Source organism: Eucyclogobius newberryi, unplaced genomic scaffold, assembly GCF_026437365.1.
Source record: "Eucyclogobius newberryi isolate DKJ021-1_F unplaced genomic scaffold, fEucNew1.0.hap1 SCAF_8, whole genome shotgun sequence".
NCBI classification, from domain to species: Eukaryota; Metazoa; Chordata; class Actinopteri; order Gobiiformes; family Gobiidae; genus Eucyclogobius; species Eucyclogobius newberryi.
Window position 1 is genome coordinate 5,903,433 of NW_027316500.1, and position 19,118 is coordinate 5,922,550.

The following is a 19,118-nucleotide window of genomic DNA, read 5'->3' on the forward strand; positions in this document are numbered from 1 at the left end:
AATGACACAAACTGAACCAACAATCAAAGGACTAAAATTGAACTTAACATTCGGAAACTGAAAAATATTTAATTCTGACTATTCAAAAATGGACAAATCTCTGTTTCTGTTCTTTTCTTTTGTGTTGTATATAAAAACTGAAAATGTCATTGACGACAATGTCATTGCTCTGTTTTTAACTCAACAAAATCAGTGCAAAAGTCAAATTTTCTGAATTTTCACCTTTTCAATTTTTCCAAAACTGTGAAATCCTTACAGCGGTTGTGTTTTTTGTGTTTGTCGATTTGTAAAAATAGACTTTTAACTACATTAGCATTAGCCTGACGGTGTTGCTTTGACAAATGACATTGCACACGGTGGCCTGCCTGGAAGAGAAGCGCAGGACAAAACAAAATGGAGAGAATGGAGGAAAGAGAGACAGAAAGGAGGGGGGGTCATGAGAGACGGGGGGATACCAGGGACACTCGGAGGGACAGGGGAGGTGTACTTAATGTTCAATCCATGAGCAAGTAGGGCACTATTTTTGCACCGAGGGCCTGGATGGACGGGGCAGGTGAAAAGTTACCAGCAGCAGGGGAGCGCGGCTACAGCTCGGAGGCCCCGACCTTAACCCGGCGCGGGCCCCCCCTCCCGGGCAATATCCGGGGCCGGTCCTGATGCCAGTGACCACCCTAATGGACTAATGGGTTATAATAAAAACTCTCTCTTTCCCCCGTTGACTAAATCCACTGGTCTGTGCCTGGTTCCCCACCTCCCCACATGAGCGTGCGCGTTAGCCTCCATTAGCATCAGCCCTACACAGGTTTATGGGCTCCTCCCGTCAGGATGCGGCGCGTGATGGAGCGGTGTGGGCAGAGCAGAGACCAAAGTGTGGGTTCTAACACAAAGGCGGGAAAAAGGAGGAAAATAAAAACTCGGATTGGAGATTTCTGAAGAGCTGTATTTTGTAATGAGTCACTCTGGGAAATGAATGAAGAAAAGAATGTGTATATTACTATCAAAAATAATATTAATCATGACATTTTTTGTATACTTTTTCTTTTTTATTTTATAATGTCGAAACTATTTTGGCATAATGAATCAATTTTATGTGTTTTATTGTTTTATGATATGAATCTATTAAAAAGCAATGGGTTATTTCATTTATTAGTGACAAAAGTGTTCAGAGTGCTGTGTTCAGTGATATGGTAAAGTCAGGTTTTGAATATAATTTCAAGTTTATTTACCATAAATTGTCGTGAAAGATGTGCTAATTAGACACTGTAAAATAACAAACGTTTGACATTATTTGACATGTAAAGTAAAGGACGTTTTGGGGCCTTTTTTGCCTTTTCATTGCTGTTGTAGAAAAAGATTAAGTTGTAAAATATATAACTTGTTGTTTTGTTCTATGTTTTAGTCTCAAAATTGTTATAATAAAACATTGAATACTTTAGGTTTACAGAGGGAAATCTGTTATTATTTCTATGATATTTATTCATTTTATTGTGCTTCCGTTAACGCTGCTTTCAAGTGTGTTTTTTTATTTTCTCTAGTGACGACAAACCTTTAAATAACAGTAAAAATTACAATAAAAGAACATTTGTTTAAACTTATGGTTAAAGACTTCAACACTAACACTCAATTTGATCTTTAGGCTCGTATCAAAATGCTCAAAATTCTATATAGCTAAGTTTTTCCTGTTTTTCTCATCGTTTTCTCTCTCTCAAAACAACAACATAAAATATTCTTCAAAAATGATAGTAAATAAACTGAAAGAAACCATATCCTTCACATTTAGCAGCCACCAACGCGACGGCCCAAAATAAGCTCATTTTCACTGGCTGTTCATCACTGTCACAGGAAATTAGCATAAATTAACATTGCAAGAAAAACCCTTCAGACCGGACCAGTATGTAAACTCTTTATCTAAAAACACACATTTTAACATGTTCTGTATTCTTTTTTGAACTCTTGCTAAACTTTAGATACCCAACTACGCTACATAAAACCACAAAGGCCCCGTCATAAAATACAGAATACTGATATAGTGTCCACCAATAGAAAACTATATCTTGGGACATTTGATCAAATCCATTATGATCCTTGGTCCAGTGACGGTCTTATCGCTTAACTTGCCACACTGTAAAGAGACTTCTAATGCCAAATGTTTGTTAAATAGCCGATAAAGAAGCTATAATGTTTTAATGTTGAATTTTATGGCTCGGGCACGCTCGGGTGTTCTTCTGGATATTGTAATATTGCATTTTTACTGGTAATTCATCTGTTAATGTTCCAGTAGCTAACTTTTATACTCTCCAAGATTATTTTCTGTCTCTTTTTGGTGTATTCCCGCAGTTAAACATAGACTCAAAGTTGGGTCTCAGAAGTTCAGGAAGAATGGGTTTCCTATAGCTGTAAAGTTATTTAAGATGCACTTTATGGGAAATTATTGAATCATAATCATGCTTACAAATGCTGGTAATAGGCTGGAATCGTGATGATTTTTATGGACTTGTTTCAGTTTGGAGGTTGGTCAAACAGATCAGGAGAATTACTGTAGATTTTATTTGGAATTTCACGATAAAATGTGTGGATTTCATAACCAATCTGATATTTAAAACGTTAATATTCCTGTATGACAAATGTTGTATTGTTTTATTTTCTAAAATAAAAATAGAAAGAAAACCCTTCAAAATAACTACACTTTTAATAGCCTTAATAAAGCATGAACAAAGGGTTCAGGAGTGGTAATTGTGAGTCTTTGTTCATGCTTTATTAAGGCTGAACTAAGTGTAAAGTGGTGCCATATAAGTCAATAAAATATTATCTTCTGCATACATAGTACAACATGATATTGTTTTTATGTTATGTTATATTATGTTGCTAAGAATAAAATAAGGAAAACAGTATGATTTGCTTACAAAGCTTTATTTTGTTATTCTTATTATCATTTTTTACATGCTTCACGTGAACATAAAAGTCTTCACTCACTGACCTGTAAAAATGCCCAAACGACTGAATGTGTTAATGGACGAATACTGAGCCATATAAGGAGATAATTATTAACTTTTATAACATAGGCCTATCATATGGCCTTTTCATCTATTCAACACTCAAAAATAAGTACATAACTGGACAAAAACACCGTGCGCAAAAGTTGTACCCGTGTTTCCAAGGCCTCCAAAACACTCCTGAACACCCCTGACCACTCCTGAACTCTCCTGAACTCTCCTGAACTCTCCTGAACTCTCCTGAACTCTCCTGAACTCTCCTGAACACTCCTGAACACTCCTAAACACTCCTGAACACTCCTGAACACTCCTGAACTCTCCTGAACTCTCCTGAACACTCCTGAACACTCCTGAACACTCCTGAACTCTCCTGAACTCTCCTGAACTCTCCTGAACTCTCCTGAACTCTCCTGAACTCTCCTGAACACTCCTGAACACTCCTAAACACTCCTGAACACTCCTGAACACTCCTGAACTCTCCTGAACTCTCCTGAACACTCCTGAACACTCCTAAACACTCCTGAACACTCCTGAACACTCCTGAACTCTCCTGAACTCTCCTGAACTCTCCTGAACTCTCCTGAACACTCCTGAACACTCCTAAACACTCCTGAACACTCCTGAACTCTCCTGAACACTCCTGAACACTCCTGAACTCTCCTGAACACTCCTGAACTCTCCTGAACTCTCCTGAACACTCCTGAACACTCCTAAACACTCCTGAACACTCCTGAACTCTCCTGAACACTCCTGAACACTCCTAAACACTCCTGAACACTCCTGAACTCTCCTGAACACTCCTGAACACTCCTAAACACTCCTGAACTCTCCTAAACACTCCTGAACACTTCTGAACACACCTGAACACACCTGACCACACATGTGCTTACATTTGAGCTTACTTATAGTGTCTTATCTTAAGTAACGCCCCATCTCTCTCAAGCACCACGCTTTTCTGCTCTGATTTTCTACCTTCTTCTTCTTCTTCTTCTTCTTCTTCTTCTTCTTCTTCTTCTTCTTCTTCTTCTTCTTCTTCTTCTTCTTTCTTTCTTTCTTTCTTTCTTTCTTTTTTTCTTCTTTTTTTTTTTTTCTTACTCTTTATCAATGCCTAGTTCATTGGAGCACACTTGCTTCTTCCCTTTTTTGTTGTCGCCCTAAACCGTTTAGTTGTGGATGGGCGCTCCGCGGAGTTGTGACGTGACGGCGGCGGCGGCAGGGCGAGGACGCACGGGCAGCAGCCGGGGAGGGCGCGCAGGAGGCCGGACACATCTAGTGGGCTGCATCGGGGTGGGGTGTTTGGGGGGAGGTGGGGGACGCACCATTAGCCAAGACGCCTAGGACATGGCTCAAAGCGCGCCGCACCCGCCGTCACCGCCGCCGCCGCTGCTGCTGCGCCAGGTACGGAACAGGAAGGATTCCCCTCTCCAACAAGAACACATGTCAATGTTTATTTGCACTTGACAAAACAGAGGAATTCCCATCAGTGTCCATTGAGTTCAGACTGATGAGAGATTAGACAAAGACATTAACATTAAAAACAGAATAATACGTCGTTTTGAATGGGAAAAAGTGCTCAGAATGTTGCATATTATAAGACTGAATATGTGGAACACTATAAGGTTTTACACATAACTCCACTTCAAATTAGGCTATAATGTTAGGCCTATTATTAGTATTATAGTTATTCAAATCTCTCAGAATGATACACGATATTCATTTCAGTACGATATTCAATAGGTCCATTTTGAAGAAGAAACAGAATTTATTTATCCTTAGTACACTTAATTATGCACTGAATTGGAGCAAAATATCATGGTCTATGTTTAATTCTCGCTATTTTATTTTATTTTATTTTATCAGCAACAAACAATACTTTTGATACGCTGAAAGTAGTGATTGTTTTCGTAGATTAAGATTAATTTGATTTTTTTATTGACTATCAGATGATTATTTTTATTGCACATTGAGACCACATAAAGGCTGAAACATGGTGACTAAAGATAACATTTACAGATATTATCAAAGAAAGTAGTTTTTTCTTCTTTTTTTTTACATTTGGATTTATTAATGTCACTATGTTTTTGTTATAAGATGTATGTGTTTTAGAGTTTAGTCCAGATAACGATTATCACATTATTATTTTTTATTATGGAGCAGTGCAGGATTAGTTAATTCATCCCTGCAGCCCTTAATTATCCGGCCTGTAACCACATCCACATCTCTCAGTCCCATATTATCAAGTTATTTATCTCAAAACACGATATTTATTGCGATTTTTCAACGAGTATCGGTGATCGTAACATGATCCCGCAATTATTATGGCTCAACATTTCACCTCTAATTGAAAACACGCAACCCCGCAGCGCAATTCACCTCCAGTTTGGACTTAGATGGGAAGATCAATGCGAAACAGTTGTAATGATCTAATTAATTACGGCGAAATTAAAAAGCAAGTACAAAATCAATCTGCGCCAGTGTCGGGGATATCGAGTCCAATTGGATCTCCATCTGCGCCGAGTGGAGAGGGAGAGAGGGTGAGGGGGGGAGAGAGGGTGAGAGGGGGGGAGAGAGGGTGAGAGGGGGGGGGAGGGTGAGAGGGGGGGAGAGAGGGTGAGAGGGGGGGAGAGAGAGGGTGAGAGGGGAAGAGAGGGTGAGAGGGGGGGAGAGAGGGTGAGAGGGGGGGAGAGAGGGTGAGAGGGGGGGAGAGAGGGTGAGAGGGGGGGAGAGAGAGGGTGAGGGGGGGAGAGGGTGAGAGGGGGGGGAGAGAGGGTGAGGGGGGGAGAGAGGGTGAGAGGGGGGGAGAGAGGGTGAGAGGGGGGGAGGGTGAGAGGGTGAGAGGGGGGGAGAGAGGGTGAGGGGGGGGAGAGAGGGTGAGAGGGGGGGAGAGAGGGTGAGGGGGGGAGAGAGGGTGAGAGGGGGGGAGAGAGGGTGAGAGGGGGGGGAGGGTGAGAGGGTGAGAGGGGGGGAGAGAGGGTGAGGGGGGGAGAGAGGGTGAGAGGGGGGGAGAGAGGGTGAGAGGGGGGGGGAGGGTGAGAGGGGGGGGAGAGGGTGAGAGGGGGGGGTGAGAGGGGGGGAGAGAGGGTGAGAGGGGGGGAGAGAGGGTGAGGGGGGGAGAGAGGGTGAGAGGGGGGGAGAGAGGGTGAGAGGGGGGGAGAGAGGGTGAGAGGGGGGGGAGGGTGAGAGGGGGGGGGGAGGGTGAGAGGGGGGGAGAGAGGGTGAGAGGGGGGGAGAGAGAGGGTGAGAGGGGAAGAGAGGGTGAGAGGGTGAGAGGGGGGGAGAGAGGGTGAGAGGGGGGGAGAGAGGGTGAGAGGGGGGGAGAGAGAGGGTGAGGGGGGGAGAGGGTGAGAGGGGGGGAGGGTGAGAGGGGGGGAGAGAGAGGGTGAGGGGGGGAGAGAGGGTGAGAGGGGGGGAGAGGGTGAGAGGGGGGGGAGAGAGAGGGTGAGGGGGGGAGAGAGGGTGAGAGGGGGGGAGAGGGTGAGAGGGGGGGGAGAGAGGCGCAGCTGTTGTCCCGCAGTTGTGCCACGGTCCCGCGCATATGGCAGCGGGTGTCACGAGGGCCCCACGGCGTCACGGAGGGGTACGAGGGGGGTCCTCCACGTGCAGCAGCTCATCATAAGTGGACTAATAGGGATGGAGTGGGTCCAAAGACAGGACAGGACGGGGAGTTATTATTGTAAGCGCTAAACGTGGTAAATTGGGTGAAATAAACAGAATTAGACAGAGTTAGGGTTTAGTTTACGGGTCAAAGAGGCGCGTTTTATAGCAACAAAAATAAAGCAAGGCCGGGTGTTGTGAAAGAGTCCGTGGATTGTGTGCCACTTTTACGCGTGCCAAATAGTGCAAGAGCTTCTAATGTGACACGGAACAGAGCAAGCGAGGCGGTGGAGCCAGGAACAAGACACAAGGAACAACAAAAAATTGATTTTTGACGTGAACGCGCGTTACGTCTCAGCCAGGAACAAAAAACACGTTCAATTTACTGCCATTTATCATCCTCCTCCTCAATTATGACTTCTTATTATTATTATTAGTACAAGTATTAGTAGTTGCAGTGTTTTCTGTTTGTTATTTGGTCAATTGTAGACATCTGTTACTATAGAAATTGTACAATTGTCTTTATTTTTGAACATTGTATTACATTGCCTTCTGCCTTTTGCATTGGATTAAATTGGTCAGCAGAATTATGACCCTATTATTACATTTTAAAAAAAGGTTTGACATTATTATTGTTTATCTCTGACCTTAAAAAAAAAATTGTTAATGAAAAATGAAAATGTGTGTGTGTGTGTGTGTGTGTGTATGTGTGTGTGTGTGTGTGTGTGTGTGTGTGTGTGTGTGTGTGTGTGTGTGTGTGTGAGATACTACAAATGGCAAATAAACTAACAAATTGTGTAAAAATTAGCAGTTTGACATTTAAAAAAACAGAAAATTCGTTTTTAGTCAAAGTAAAAAAACAAGATAAACGCGAGTAAAGGCCATGGAGGCAGAGACATAAAGCTGCTCTTTGCTCTCAGGACTAAACCCTGGCACTTTGTCCTCCTCCTCCTTCATCATCCTCTTCATCACGCGTGTTGTTCCGGTGGCGGCGGTGACACGGACACTTCACGTCGTCAGCGGTAAAACACTGCGGCCCCGCGCGCTCCGAGGACCAGGCGCCCGGACGCACGGACGCGCGGGGGGCAGATCGGCAGGCAGGGCAGGGCTGCATGGCTGTTGTGTGGGGGAAATAGCAGCAGCTTTAGGGCAAAAGTGCACTGACGTGTGAAATTACTGCCCATGGTGCTACATATTGTACCAGAAGCTGCCAGCCCCCAAAAAAGTCACGTATAAAAAAGAAGGATCGTCCTCAAAGTTGTCCAGAGGCAAGTGGACCATCACGGCTAGATTATATTATCATTATTATTATTATCATTATTATTATTATTGGCATTATTGTGATTCGTATGACTGCTATACCATCATTGTTTTATTGTATTGTAATGCAGTAAAGATGAATTATTTTAGTCAATTCTTCAGTTTTCCTTTCATTATATTTTAATAACATTGTAAAAATATATATATATATATATATATATATATATATATATATATATATATATATATATATATATATGTATATACATTTGTATTCAAAATAAAATATATATCTAAAACAGAATAAAAATAAATTTTAATAAAAATTAAATAAGAATACATAAACATTAGATTTAGATCAACTTTATTGTTCTACAAAATAATTACTTGGACACAGTAGCTCACAATTTACAGCAAAATAACCACAAAAAAGCACAAAAAATTAATTACAATTAAATTCACAAATTGTTCATTATAAAACAGTTAGATTAATTGGATTACACTGACTGGACAAAATCCTGCCCAAAGTTCCAAGTCAGATCACACCTCCAAAAGGCAAACACTTTCCCTTTTCCCAGACACAAAGCATTAACTTTTTCAAATCCTGTTAGACCCGAGCTTTTCTCTCTTTGTTTCGCTTCGGATTGAGTCCCAGCGGAAGAGATTAAGCCGCTATAATTCAGCTACAGTAGGCTTACGGGCCGACCTCTGACCCGGCCGGAGCAGCGGCCGCGGCGGCCGCGGTGCTGCTGTTGGTTTTGGAGACGCTGTGGGTGAAAGACGCGGCCCCGCTGTGCGTAAAGCCTCTGTGTGAGCGCCATCTACAGAGCGAGCGCGGGCAGTGGGAATGTGGTGATGAAGAAGAAGAAGAAGAAGAAGAAGAAGAAGAAGAAGAAGAAGAAGAAGAAGAAGAAGAAGAAGAAGAAGAAGAAGAAGAAGAAGAAGAAGAAGAAGAGGGGGAGGAGGAGGAGTGCACCTTACACCTGCCTCTGACCACGCACAGGCACGCCAAAAACACTCAGTTTTCTATTTATTTTATATTTTCGCGAGGACAAGTTTTGAGTGACTTTCTGATTTGTTTGTCAAATTCAACATTTTAATAAAAGAAAAACATTAAAAAATATTTTTTTATTTAAACGTCTTTTTACCCTTAAAATATGTTTTATTTATAGTAGTAAAGATTATAATTGAATCCTGATGGTTCAAATTGAAGCACATTGACAGGCCCAAAACGTGCCTCAAGGCCATCATTTTAGTCACAGTTATTTAATTGTTCAAACGAATGCCTTCATCCTTTGTCTTGTCAAGTCTAGTTTGGACATCTTAAGGCTGACTTTGTACATGTGATATTGTGAGGGGAATAACACTCTCTTGACTTGAGAGTCCAGAGACAACAGTTCCAAAGTGCCTGTTCCTTAAACACCGCGGCGCGCTGACAGTGGCGTCCCTCACTTCTACCCCCTGTCTTTAATTTCCTTGATTCTTCACCCTAAAGTCTCATCATTTCCCATTTCGTCTCCCTCCCCTTCCTGGCTGTCGGATGCAGGGACCTCCTCATTTGAGCTGCAGTTTTTTTTACGTGGGCGAATCACAAAGTGTTGGAATCTATTGCCTTTGTCTGACAAGTCATCCATCTCTATGCGCGGGGATCTGTGGGCTGGAGGAGTGGGGAGGGGGATCTGTGACTGCAGCTTTTAGAAACAGACACACAGCACAGCCTTTCATTCTCAGCCAAAGCTCCGCACAGGCACAGCCCACTGCGAGAGGGGGATCCTCTGTCCGGCCGCTCCGCTCTCATCCGCACGCTCCGCTCCGGATACTCAGCTCCAGCCGCAGGATTCACTCTGCTTTTGCTCACTATGTGCTGTGGACACGAGCTGTGAGCCGCTTTGAGCCCATGTTCTGGTCGCTGCTGGTGCGCTGTGCACACGCGTGGGTCATGCTCTGCACCTGACACTCTCACTCCTGCCTCCAGACTCGACAGGAGCACAGAGAAGTCCGTCCGCAGGCGACACAACTTGTGGACCGCTCCACACGGACTGTTTGACCGCGACCGTCGAGGCTCCTTTTTTACACCTATTCAAGCTGCACCATCGAGCCGAGACGGCGACCTCAGTCGATTACCTTTCTTTCCTCTGCTATCCCATGGATATTCACTGCAAAGCAGACCCCTTCTCGGCGATGCACCGTGAGTATTCTCAACTAGTTTGTAAATGTCCAGCAGCATCGGGCCGTTTGAACCGGGATTTCTCTGTGGAAGTCATTTCTTTTCAGTTTGCCCATAACAAAAAATGTTGAGTTCGTTAAAAATGTTAAAACCTTAAAAACGGCAGCTTCCTATAGGCAAGGGAAAAAATAGAAACACAATTACTATTTTTAGTTAAATTATGAAAAACGTTGTGCATAAAAATAGATGCGTTTTATTTTGAGAGAGAAAAAAAAAAGTAAAGTAAACTACATGTGTTATTTTGAATTGGCCTCACTCAGAGACACGTGTCTGTTGGAGAGTTGTTTATATTTTTACTAGGGCTTTATATTTATGCTTTACTTATTGTCCTCCGTTGTAAGTAAACTTATATTACCCATGAGTGTTTTCGTGTGTGTAAAACAAACGCAGGTGATTTTGAACATCTTTGTCACCTCTGCAGTGACACTGCCTGTGCTACAGAAGGTCGCTGTGTGTAAATGACCCTGACTATATTCAAATGTATTATAAGTGTTCATATAAAACCCCAAAGTGAAACAGAAACATAAACAGCGTCCCACCGCGTCCCTCTGCATCTTTATTATGGGCATGTTTTGCTCCATACGATATGGGTGAAGAAGAGGACCCGGGCGCGTGATGCATTATTGATTCGTTCCTCATTCGCACCATTCGCATTTGTAATATGAGTTATCAAAGCTCATTTTAATTATTTACAATTATTGTGCGAGGAAAATTAAACAGGTTGAAACGTAATATGAGCGACATGTGTTAGACTCCCCTGGGGCAGGAGAGCACGAGCTGCTTATTATATCCATTTACTCCCGTTTGACTAGAACAAACACGTTTAAAAACGGCTATTCACAATTTAATATAAAAAAAAAGAAAAGGAAAGAAAAAAAATATCCTCGTTGGTGTAATAAATTAATTGTCTCGTTGATTTAACCGTTACTTTTACACTGCTTTTTTTAATCGCGTTTCATTATTTAGTTTATTAGTTTACAAAATTGATTTATACTCATATAATTTAGATAAAGTTTTACATTGCTATCTATATTGTGGCCTTCTTATTATACATGCAAACGAAATGTAAAGAATATAGGACAGTTTCGCGCGCGTAAAAGTCTGAGTAAAGGCGCGTGTTCCTGAACAAAAACATGGCTCTCCGTGTTGAAGAATCCAAACCAAACCAGCTCATAAAACACTAGATTCCCCACGCACCGCATAAGGACCTGCTCAGGACCAAACCGGGTCTAAACTGGACCCAAATCGCTGCACGTGTGTAAATCCGTCCCGCGTGTGCGTGTGCCGCTCTGTCTTCGCTCGTGAACACTGGTCCCGCGCGCGCCGCCTCTGCAGGTATGTAATGTTATGCTCCTCTGTGCTGCTGTTGTGTCCCACGCAGGGCACGGCGGTGTGAACCAGCTCGGTGGGGTGTTTGTGAACGGCAGACCCCTCCCGGACGTGGTGCGGCAGCGGATAGTGGAGCTGGCCCATCAAGGCGTGCGGCCCTGCGACATCTCCCGACAGCTCCGGGTCAGCCACGGCTGCGTCAGCAAAATCCTCGGCAGGTAAAAGAATCCTCGCGAGTGTAAATGTGTGTGAGAGAGAGAGGGAACGTGTCAGACATCAATCTTACCGAGCGCACGCCTCGCTCTCTCACCGCAGCGCACATCCGTTACACCAGGCACATTTTAGCCCGTTCCTTGCCCTCCATTTACGTCCCATCACGAAACGCCTTGGAGGGGAAAAATGAGATAAAAATTTACAGCTAAACATTAAGAGTAAAATGAGCTTTATTAATAGTAAAAGTAGAGTCAGGTTTGGGTGAGAGGCCACGACTGCTTAGAAACCTGTTACAATTGTTGTCATTTTCACAATAATTCATTTTGTTTGCTTGATAATTCATAAAATAGACACGCACACATTATTATCAGATTTATTTTGGACTAATACAATGTAAGTGACAAGCTTCAGAGAGAACAGTATGAACACATCATCCACACTGACTCTAGCGTAAAGTGTAGGACGCTCGTTCTGAACCCAAATGTTGAGAGTAATTTCTCTACATATATTTCTCCCTAGCTATCAGAAGTCATTTCAGAGGTACTCCTTTCACACACACTAAATGTTCACATTGTGTAGCTACACTGTAGGAGACACGGTGGCATGTGGTGCATGCTGCTTCAGAAGCCAAAACTCTGTGCCCTTTGTTCTGTGCGTCTCACTGTTTGAATAAATAAGTACACCAGCCTTAAGAGCACAATTAGGTAAAAGTACACACTCCTGTTTCCAGTCGCTCACTCCGGTAAACTGTCCTCTTCTCCGCGCAGGTACTACGAAACGGGCAGTATTAAACCCGGGGTCATAGGTGGCTCCAAACCAAAGGTGGCGACTCCCAAAGTGGTGGATAAAATAGCCGAATATAAACGACAGAACCCGACCATGTTCGCGTGGGAGATCCGAGACCGGCTATTGGCTGAGGGCGTGTGCGACAACGACACAGTGCCCAGCGTGTCATCCATCAACAGGTAGGTCCACGGTGCCTTTACACCCGAGCTCCAGCTCCAGCGCCGTAGGGCGAGACGCCGCAGGCGAGGCGGGCTTTGTGCGCTCTGTGCTCGGTCTGCGCTCTCCACATGGAACGCGAAAGTCTCCAAACTGCAGCTAAACATGGGTTATTGTTTTATTTAATCAACTCACATGCATAGATTTGTGTGGGACATTGTAACTTATTATTTTCGAATGCGTTTTCCCATAGTGGCACGTGCTAAACTTTACATTTGACACTTTCACAACATGATTTTGACGGATCGCACAGAAGGATTTGTTAATATCTAATTCAAAGCCTGATTTATTCACATTTTACCTCAAAAGAATGAGCTGGAATTTCAATTGTACGCCAATTTGTCAATTTTCTGTCAAATCTAGTTTACTCGAATGGTAAATAAGATATCCAAAATCCCCTTTGTATTCATTTGGAACATAAATGACAAAATAATAATAATAATAATAATAATAATAATAAATAAATACACATTTAAACCTGGCTCTACCCACTTCTCAGATTTACTTCTCTCAAATCTCTGCAATTTTGGCCATTTTCAAGCATAAAATTCCTAATATTTTATGGAGAAAAAAAAAAACTGTAACCCACACATTGACGTAAGGAAACTACAGAATAAGTTTCAAATTGGCATCTCTAAATGTAAGATTTTTTTCCATTTCACCTGCAGCGTCTCGCCTTAAGAGGATAGAATGGCTTTACTTTTCTTCTGGCTCTCACACGCACCATATTATTTACTGATAATATGCTGGAGTTATAACGGTGCCAAGAAGCTGGGGTGGTCTCTCCCCAAGTGCAATCCAATCCCCGCCGCGGCCCACGAGCGCCGCGCGCGCGCCGTGCCCGAGGAGAGATCACATCTGTCTCGATAAAAACCGATCGATAGCGCGCAACCAGATCCAGGCGGAGGGAAATACCCAACAAAGCCGTTCAATACGCGGACCACACTGCGACACGACAGCGCTCCGGTGTCCAGCAGCCTCCTGCACCGCGCTGCCACACCTGCCGCGCCGCCAAATGGCACAGACGTGGCGCGTAATGGCAGAGGTTGGGCTTTTTACGCCTAAATGGATAAGTCAGTGCTGGGAAGAAAATACGTGAGAATTGTGTTTTGCTGCAGCTGTTTTCTGGTTTTACTCTTGAGAGATGGAATTGTTCAGGGAGTTGAGTGGCATTTTGGGTAATATTGATTGTTGTTATGTATGAAATGTGTTCAGAATCAACATAGGTATTGACAACACAAGGAATAGTTTAAACGTTTGAACCAAAATACGTATTTTTTGATGCAAGAATTTATAATATCTACACTTTTATGAGCATTAATAAACAAAACATGTATTAATAATAATTTACACTCAAGTAAGTACTTACTCAGCCTGAGTCATTCTTAATAAAGTATTTGTTCTTTATGGCTTAAGTCCTTGTTCATGTTTATTAAGGCTACTTAAGGAGTAGTTACTGGCAGAACATGAGTCAAATTGCGTTGTGATAATGAGAATTGTTTCCTGTTACGAAGCCTCATTTATTCTGTTTCCCCCTGAATTACATTTGTCTCTGATCGGTTTTTATTTGTGGAATTTGCCTGAAAGTAACTTGTGGGTTCTGTACGATTTGGAGTTGATAAGTAGACACCTCTGATGGTCCCTGTAGAAGGCACACAGAGCAGCAGCAGAAGCACAGAGAGCCCGGAGCATGTGGAGTGTGGGGGGGAGAGAGGGAGGGAGGGATGGAGGGAGGGAGGGAGGGAGAGAGAGAGAGAGAGAGAGAGAGAGAGGGAGAGAAGAGAAAGGGAGAGAGATAGTCAGAGAAAGCCTTGGAAAACGCCAAAGCCCCACAGTGCAGCGCGAGTGATGAACTTTGCTTAGGAGGCACTGTTCCAGAGAGTTGGTCATCGGCATTACATTTTAATGAGGCCAACCGAGTCTCATAACACGTCCAGCTTTTAAACGCGACGGGCGCGAGCGCGAACAGTGAACGCGTTTGACACGTTATTACGAGAATGAGACGCGTTCTAATCACTTCTAATGGATTCGTGCGCGGCGGCGGCGGCTGCGTCACTGCTGCGTTCACCTGTTGTTCGTCAAAAATAGTATCAAAAAGTAGGACGTGTCATCGCGGATGTGCACGTGGCGCCGCGCGTCGACATTAGCGGGTTGTGACGACCCGCTGTGACGTGTTTGTTGTCTTCTGGTCATTAGGCGTGTGGCTCCAAATGGTACGAGATGTGAACTGTGGACACGACATGTGAGAACATTGAGGATTCAAGTTGATTGGTCTTTTTCTAGTGTTGAAATCTGCGCGTTTGTGTATTTCAGTATTTGGCGACATGAAGCATATGGACTACATTTGAATGAGAATTATTATAAAGAATTGTATATTTATTTTTCTTTACAAATGAGCGGACCAAAAATATTTTTTATGGTTTGAATAATTAATCATATTATTATTATTAGTATTAGGATTATTATTACAATTATTATTGTTATTATCATCATCATTATTATTATTGTTATCATTATTATTGTTGTTGTGCATTATTATATTAATAGTAGTAGTAGTGGTAGTAGTAGTAGTAGTGGTAGTAGTAGTAGTGGTGGTAGTAGTAGAAGGCCTAGTAGTAGTATTAGTATTACAATCATCATTAATGTTATTATTATTATCATCTTTACTTGTAGTGGTCGTAGCAGGCTATTATTATATATATCGTTTTTATTATTATTACATTTTTATTGTCAAGTAAATCATTGACTATAGCTCAGAAAAAAATATATCATTAATTACATTGCATTTTATTGTACAGTGATATGGCCCACTGTATTGAACCATAAATTGCTCTATTGTATTGTCATTATGATAATACATGTCATAACGACAATATGCATAGCCTATCTTTACGACAAAACCATAAAATATGAAGAATTAAATGTCTTTTTTTGTTTTAAGTTTAATTTTTGGCGAAGAAATATTGCGTTTTCAAAATATTATTTTAATTTGTTTATTTGCAATTCAATATATTTTTTAATATCAAAATAATCTATAGCCATAATAGCCATAGCAATTTAACATTTCAAAATAAAATAGTACACACAAAAGTACAATACACTTGTCTTGCAAAATCCATTACGAACCAAAGAAATTCAGATTTTCCTCATCTCAATCTGGAGTGTAAAATCTGTCCGTTGCATATGTTTGCTGGTGGTCCGTGCGGTTTGCTGCTCCTGACCTTTGCTCCCCGCAATAAAGAGGATGCCCTGGCTTTAAACACATTTTTCCTGCATGCATTATTAAAGATTACACACAGGCCGGGTTGCACGTTGTTTTGTTGTGGCTTGACCGGAGTGGAGTTACTATCACCCGCCTCCCTAAGCAACCCCTCAATCATATCGATCCCACATTTTAATATTTCTTTGGGGGATGTTTCCTCTCCCTTCCTCCCTCCGTTAGTCTTTCTCTCTGCACAAAAGTCGTTAATTCAGACGCACCACAATTGCTTATTCAACATGCACTTGGAAACTAGTCCTTGGATTTATGCCTGGCGCAGGTCAAATAACTGTTGTGAAGCCATGTTCCAAATCCAAATCAAATATTGATGAGGAGGGCTTATAGTGCTGTGTGTATTCGGACCCCGGGGGAGATTAACCCGTAGTTGTCCAAAATAGGCAGGTGTCATTTCTCATAGGATCGGTGAAGATACCTGTTATTCAGCCTGTCAGTCAAAGCATGATGTGATGTTATGGAGGCGCAGCGCTGAGCGGAGGGACTTTCACATGTAAAGAATACAAAACGTGCTCGGGATGTGGGATTGAAGCAGATAAAACTCTGCTGGTTTCTGTTAAACGTGAGATTTTCCCGTGTTCCATATGACAAAGAATGATCGTCATTATTGAGATTGTGAAGACTTTACAAAAAAAGTTTCCTGATGTTTGAGAATAGAAAGCCTCTCATATTTTGTCCTCGGTGGCACTTAAAATCTAAAAGGAATATTAACATTTATAATTGGCAATGATTCAAGCTAATATAATGCATATCGCTAATGTTTTATATAAACAATTTAGCATTATATTGTATTAAAATTGTTGTTTATCCTTCAAAAGCAATACCTGCACATATATTTGTCGGTCGTGGCATGTTATGTGTAATATTATAATAATAAGAAGATTAGAAAGTTTGCATTTCTGGTTTTGTATTTCAATTTAAATGTCATTGATTTCGTCTTTGATTATTACGTTACTGTATGTATCCTCTCTAAACACGTCTTTCCGTCCAATCAAACAGTTAAACGACTATTGTCAGGGGAGATTTTCATTTTAGAATCACAGCATTTGATTTTTGTGATGAATCGTTGGTATTTAAAGCAAATATTCGCAGTTGTAACCGCCGCCTGCATTGAAATCCCCCACTTCCTGCTCCTCACCGCTCGCCGTTTGCATTCACTCCCTGCAATCCATCCTTTAACTTTTCTCTGGCCAAGTCCTGATCAATACGGCGTGATCCTCCATGAGCCCGGGGGGTCTACAGTCTACAGCCCCCCCCCAAACACTCACAGAGAGAGAGAGATGGGGGGGGGGAATGAACTCAGGCGATGCTAAGATGAGCTGTGAAAGAGTTTTATTGTGGACTTGGACAGTGAGGAGAGTGGAGAGAGAGGTTGTAGGTAGAGACTCGCTGCCCGGGAAGGAAAAGCGGGGGCTCCAGGGGGGTGCAGAGGGAGCAGATTATTAGACTTGGCCAGGTAGAGCCAGTGAAGCCGATCATTGAGGTGAATTGATGTGATTTCATGCTTTGTTTGCAAGATCATTCCGAGCAAAGTGCAATGAAGACTTTCCCCGCCACATCACATCTTACTGCCGCCGTGCCGACTTTATCATATTTTCTAACCCCCAGAATCCAAAGCCAGATTGAATCCGAGCTATTCAACCAGGTAGAGATTGGCCCCGAAAGCTCAGAGATTGGTTATTTGGGTGACAAGGGAGGCCCCCCGATATGGCGTTTACAGCAGAACAGGGCCCTTAGCGGTATAGAACATGCACCTATGGGAGAATAGGCGGGCAGCGCTGGTGTTAAAGGGCCCCCAAACTATGTGAAACTATCGATCGATTGATTTCCCTGATGTTTGTTCACTTTGCCAGGATTATCCGCACCAAAGTCCAGCAGCAGTTCCACCCGTCGCCCGATGGATCCGTGACGCCGCTGTCCACGCCGGGCCACACTATAGGTGAGACAAAAACACCAACTGGTTCATTCTAATTGGTTTAAATTGAGTGTATGTTAAAGAGAAAAGAGGTGGGGCTGGACCGTGCAGGGTTCTGATTGGTTAGAAGGAACTGTGTGAACAAAACCGGAGGTAAACAGTTGTAGCTTTATGTTAGCAAGAAGCTGGTTTGAACATGGATGGATTGATGATATTTCTTGTAGTATTTTTGGATCATTTGAGTCAATTTATTGACTTTGTCCCCTGTTCTATTCACACGCTCCTTCATAATTTAATACGCGTCACGGTACCACAAAGATTCCTTTCTGTTGTTTGTAAAATAGACAAAAAGTACTGAAAGTCCTTATGACAGTTCAGACGACTCATTGAACTAAAATGCAGTTGAGTTTGATATATTTGAAATTTTGCTAGAAATGAGGAAAATATTATCCCAGAAATAAAAATAAAATTAGGTTTATAATTTCACTTCCTGTTTGTAACTGATGACATCACACTCGGAAATTACCCAACAAACACTGAGAAAAAACTAATTTAAATGTCACAATTGCTTTTAATTTGACAAATGGAATTATATGACAGTACTTTTATTTTGGTGAGTTAAAGTTTCGAATGTCAAAAAAGTTGTTTCATTTGTGTAATATATGCATAAACTTTGTCTGTAATGAGTGTCCCCAGTGTGATGTCACTTCCTGTCATTTTCTACACATTTTTCAACATTTTCTCACATATAAACACACCAAAATAAAGTCAAAATTAGAAAATCGTAAAAACCTGTCATATGCACTTTAAGCACACATTTCCATTACTACATACAATTATACTTCTACTATTTCTACTACTTCTTGTACTACTGACAGCAAAGTGCAATAACCGCCAAACCCAATGGGATGACACACATAATGGACATTCCCAAAACCAAACTTGAAACATACACCTCTAACATCCAGAACCTTTCTAACTCTTCTCGTCCTCCCGCAGTCCCTAGCACCGCCTCCCCTCCAGTGACCAGCGCCTCCAACGACCCCGTGGGCTCCTACTCCATCAACGGCATCCTGGGCATCCCCCGCTCCAACGGCGAGAAGCGGAAACGGGACGATGGTAAGACGAGAAAAGAACGAACGAATGAACGAAAGAAAACACCCCATTGTTTTCCTCTTTTTTTTAATTCTCGCTTCCTACTTTTCCGGAGGATGGCATTTATGACAGCACGCCGGGCAGAGTGTAGATCCCCCCCTCCTGTGTCTCCGGTGACTTGTTATGTGGTGTAGCAGTCAGGGGGAGCGCTGGGAG

At 42.5% G+C, this 19,118-nt stretch overlaps 1 protein-coding gene across 7 annotated transcripts in view; it reads left to right on the forward strand.

The window, feature by feature from the left end:
• Window positions 1-9,438: 9,438 nt before the first annotated feature.
• Window positions 9,439-19,118, forward strand: part of pax2a (paired box 2a) — a 40,431-nt gene continuing 30,751 nt past the window's right edge. Inside the window, exons 1-6 of one of the 7 annotated variants that reach the window (XM_072437009.1) lie at window positions 9,439-10,035; window positions 11,456-11,621; window positions 12,136-12,156; window positions 12,384-12,581; window positions 17,746-17,831; window positions 18,807-18,926. In XM_072437009.1, the coding sequence (XP_072293110.1) occupies window positions 9,993-10,035; window positions 11,456-11,621; window positions 12,136-12,156; window positions 12,384-12,581; window positions 17,746-17,831; window positions 18,807-18,926 (634 nt within the window). In that variant the 5' untranslated portion in view covers window positions 9,439-9,992. The remainder of the gene's footprint in view (window positions 10,036-11,455; window positions 11,622-12,135; window positions 12,157-12,383; window positions 12,582-17,745; window positions 17,832-18,806; window positions 18,927-19,118) is intronic. The other 6 variants (XM_072437011.1, XM_072437013.1, XM_072437010.1 and 3 more) reach the window with 6 other exon arrangements.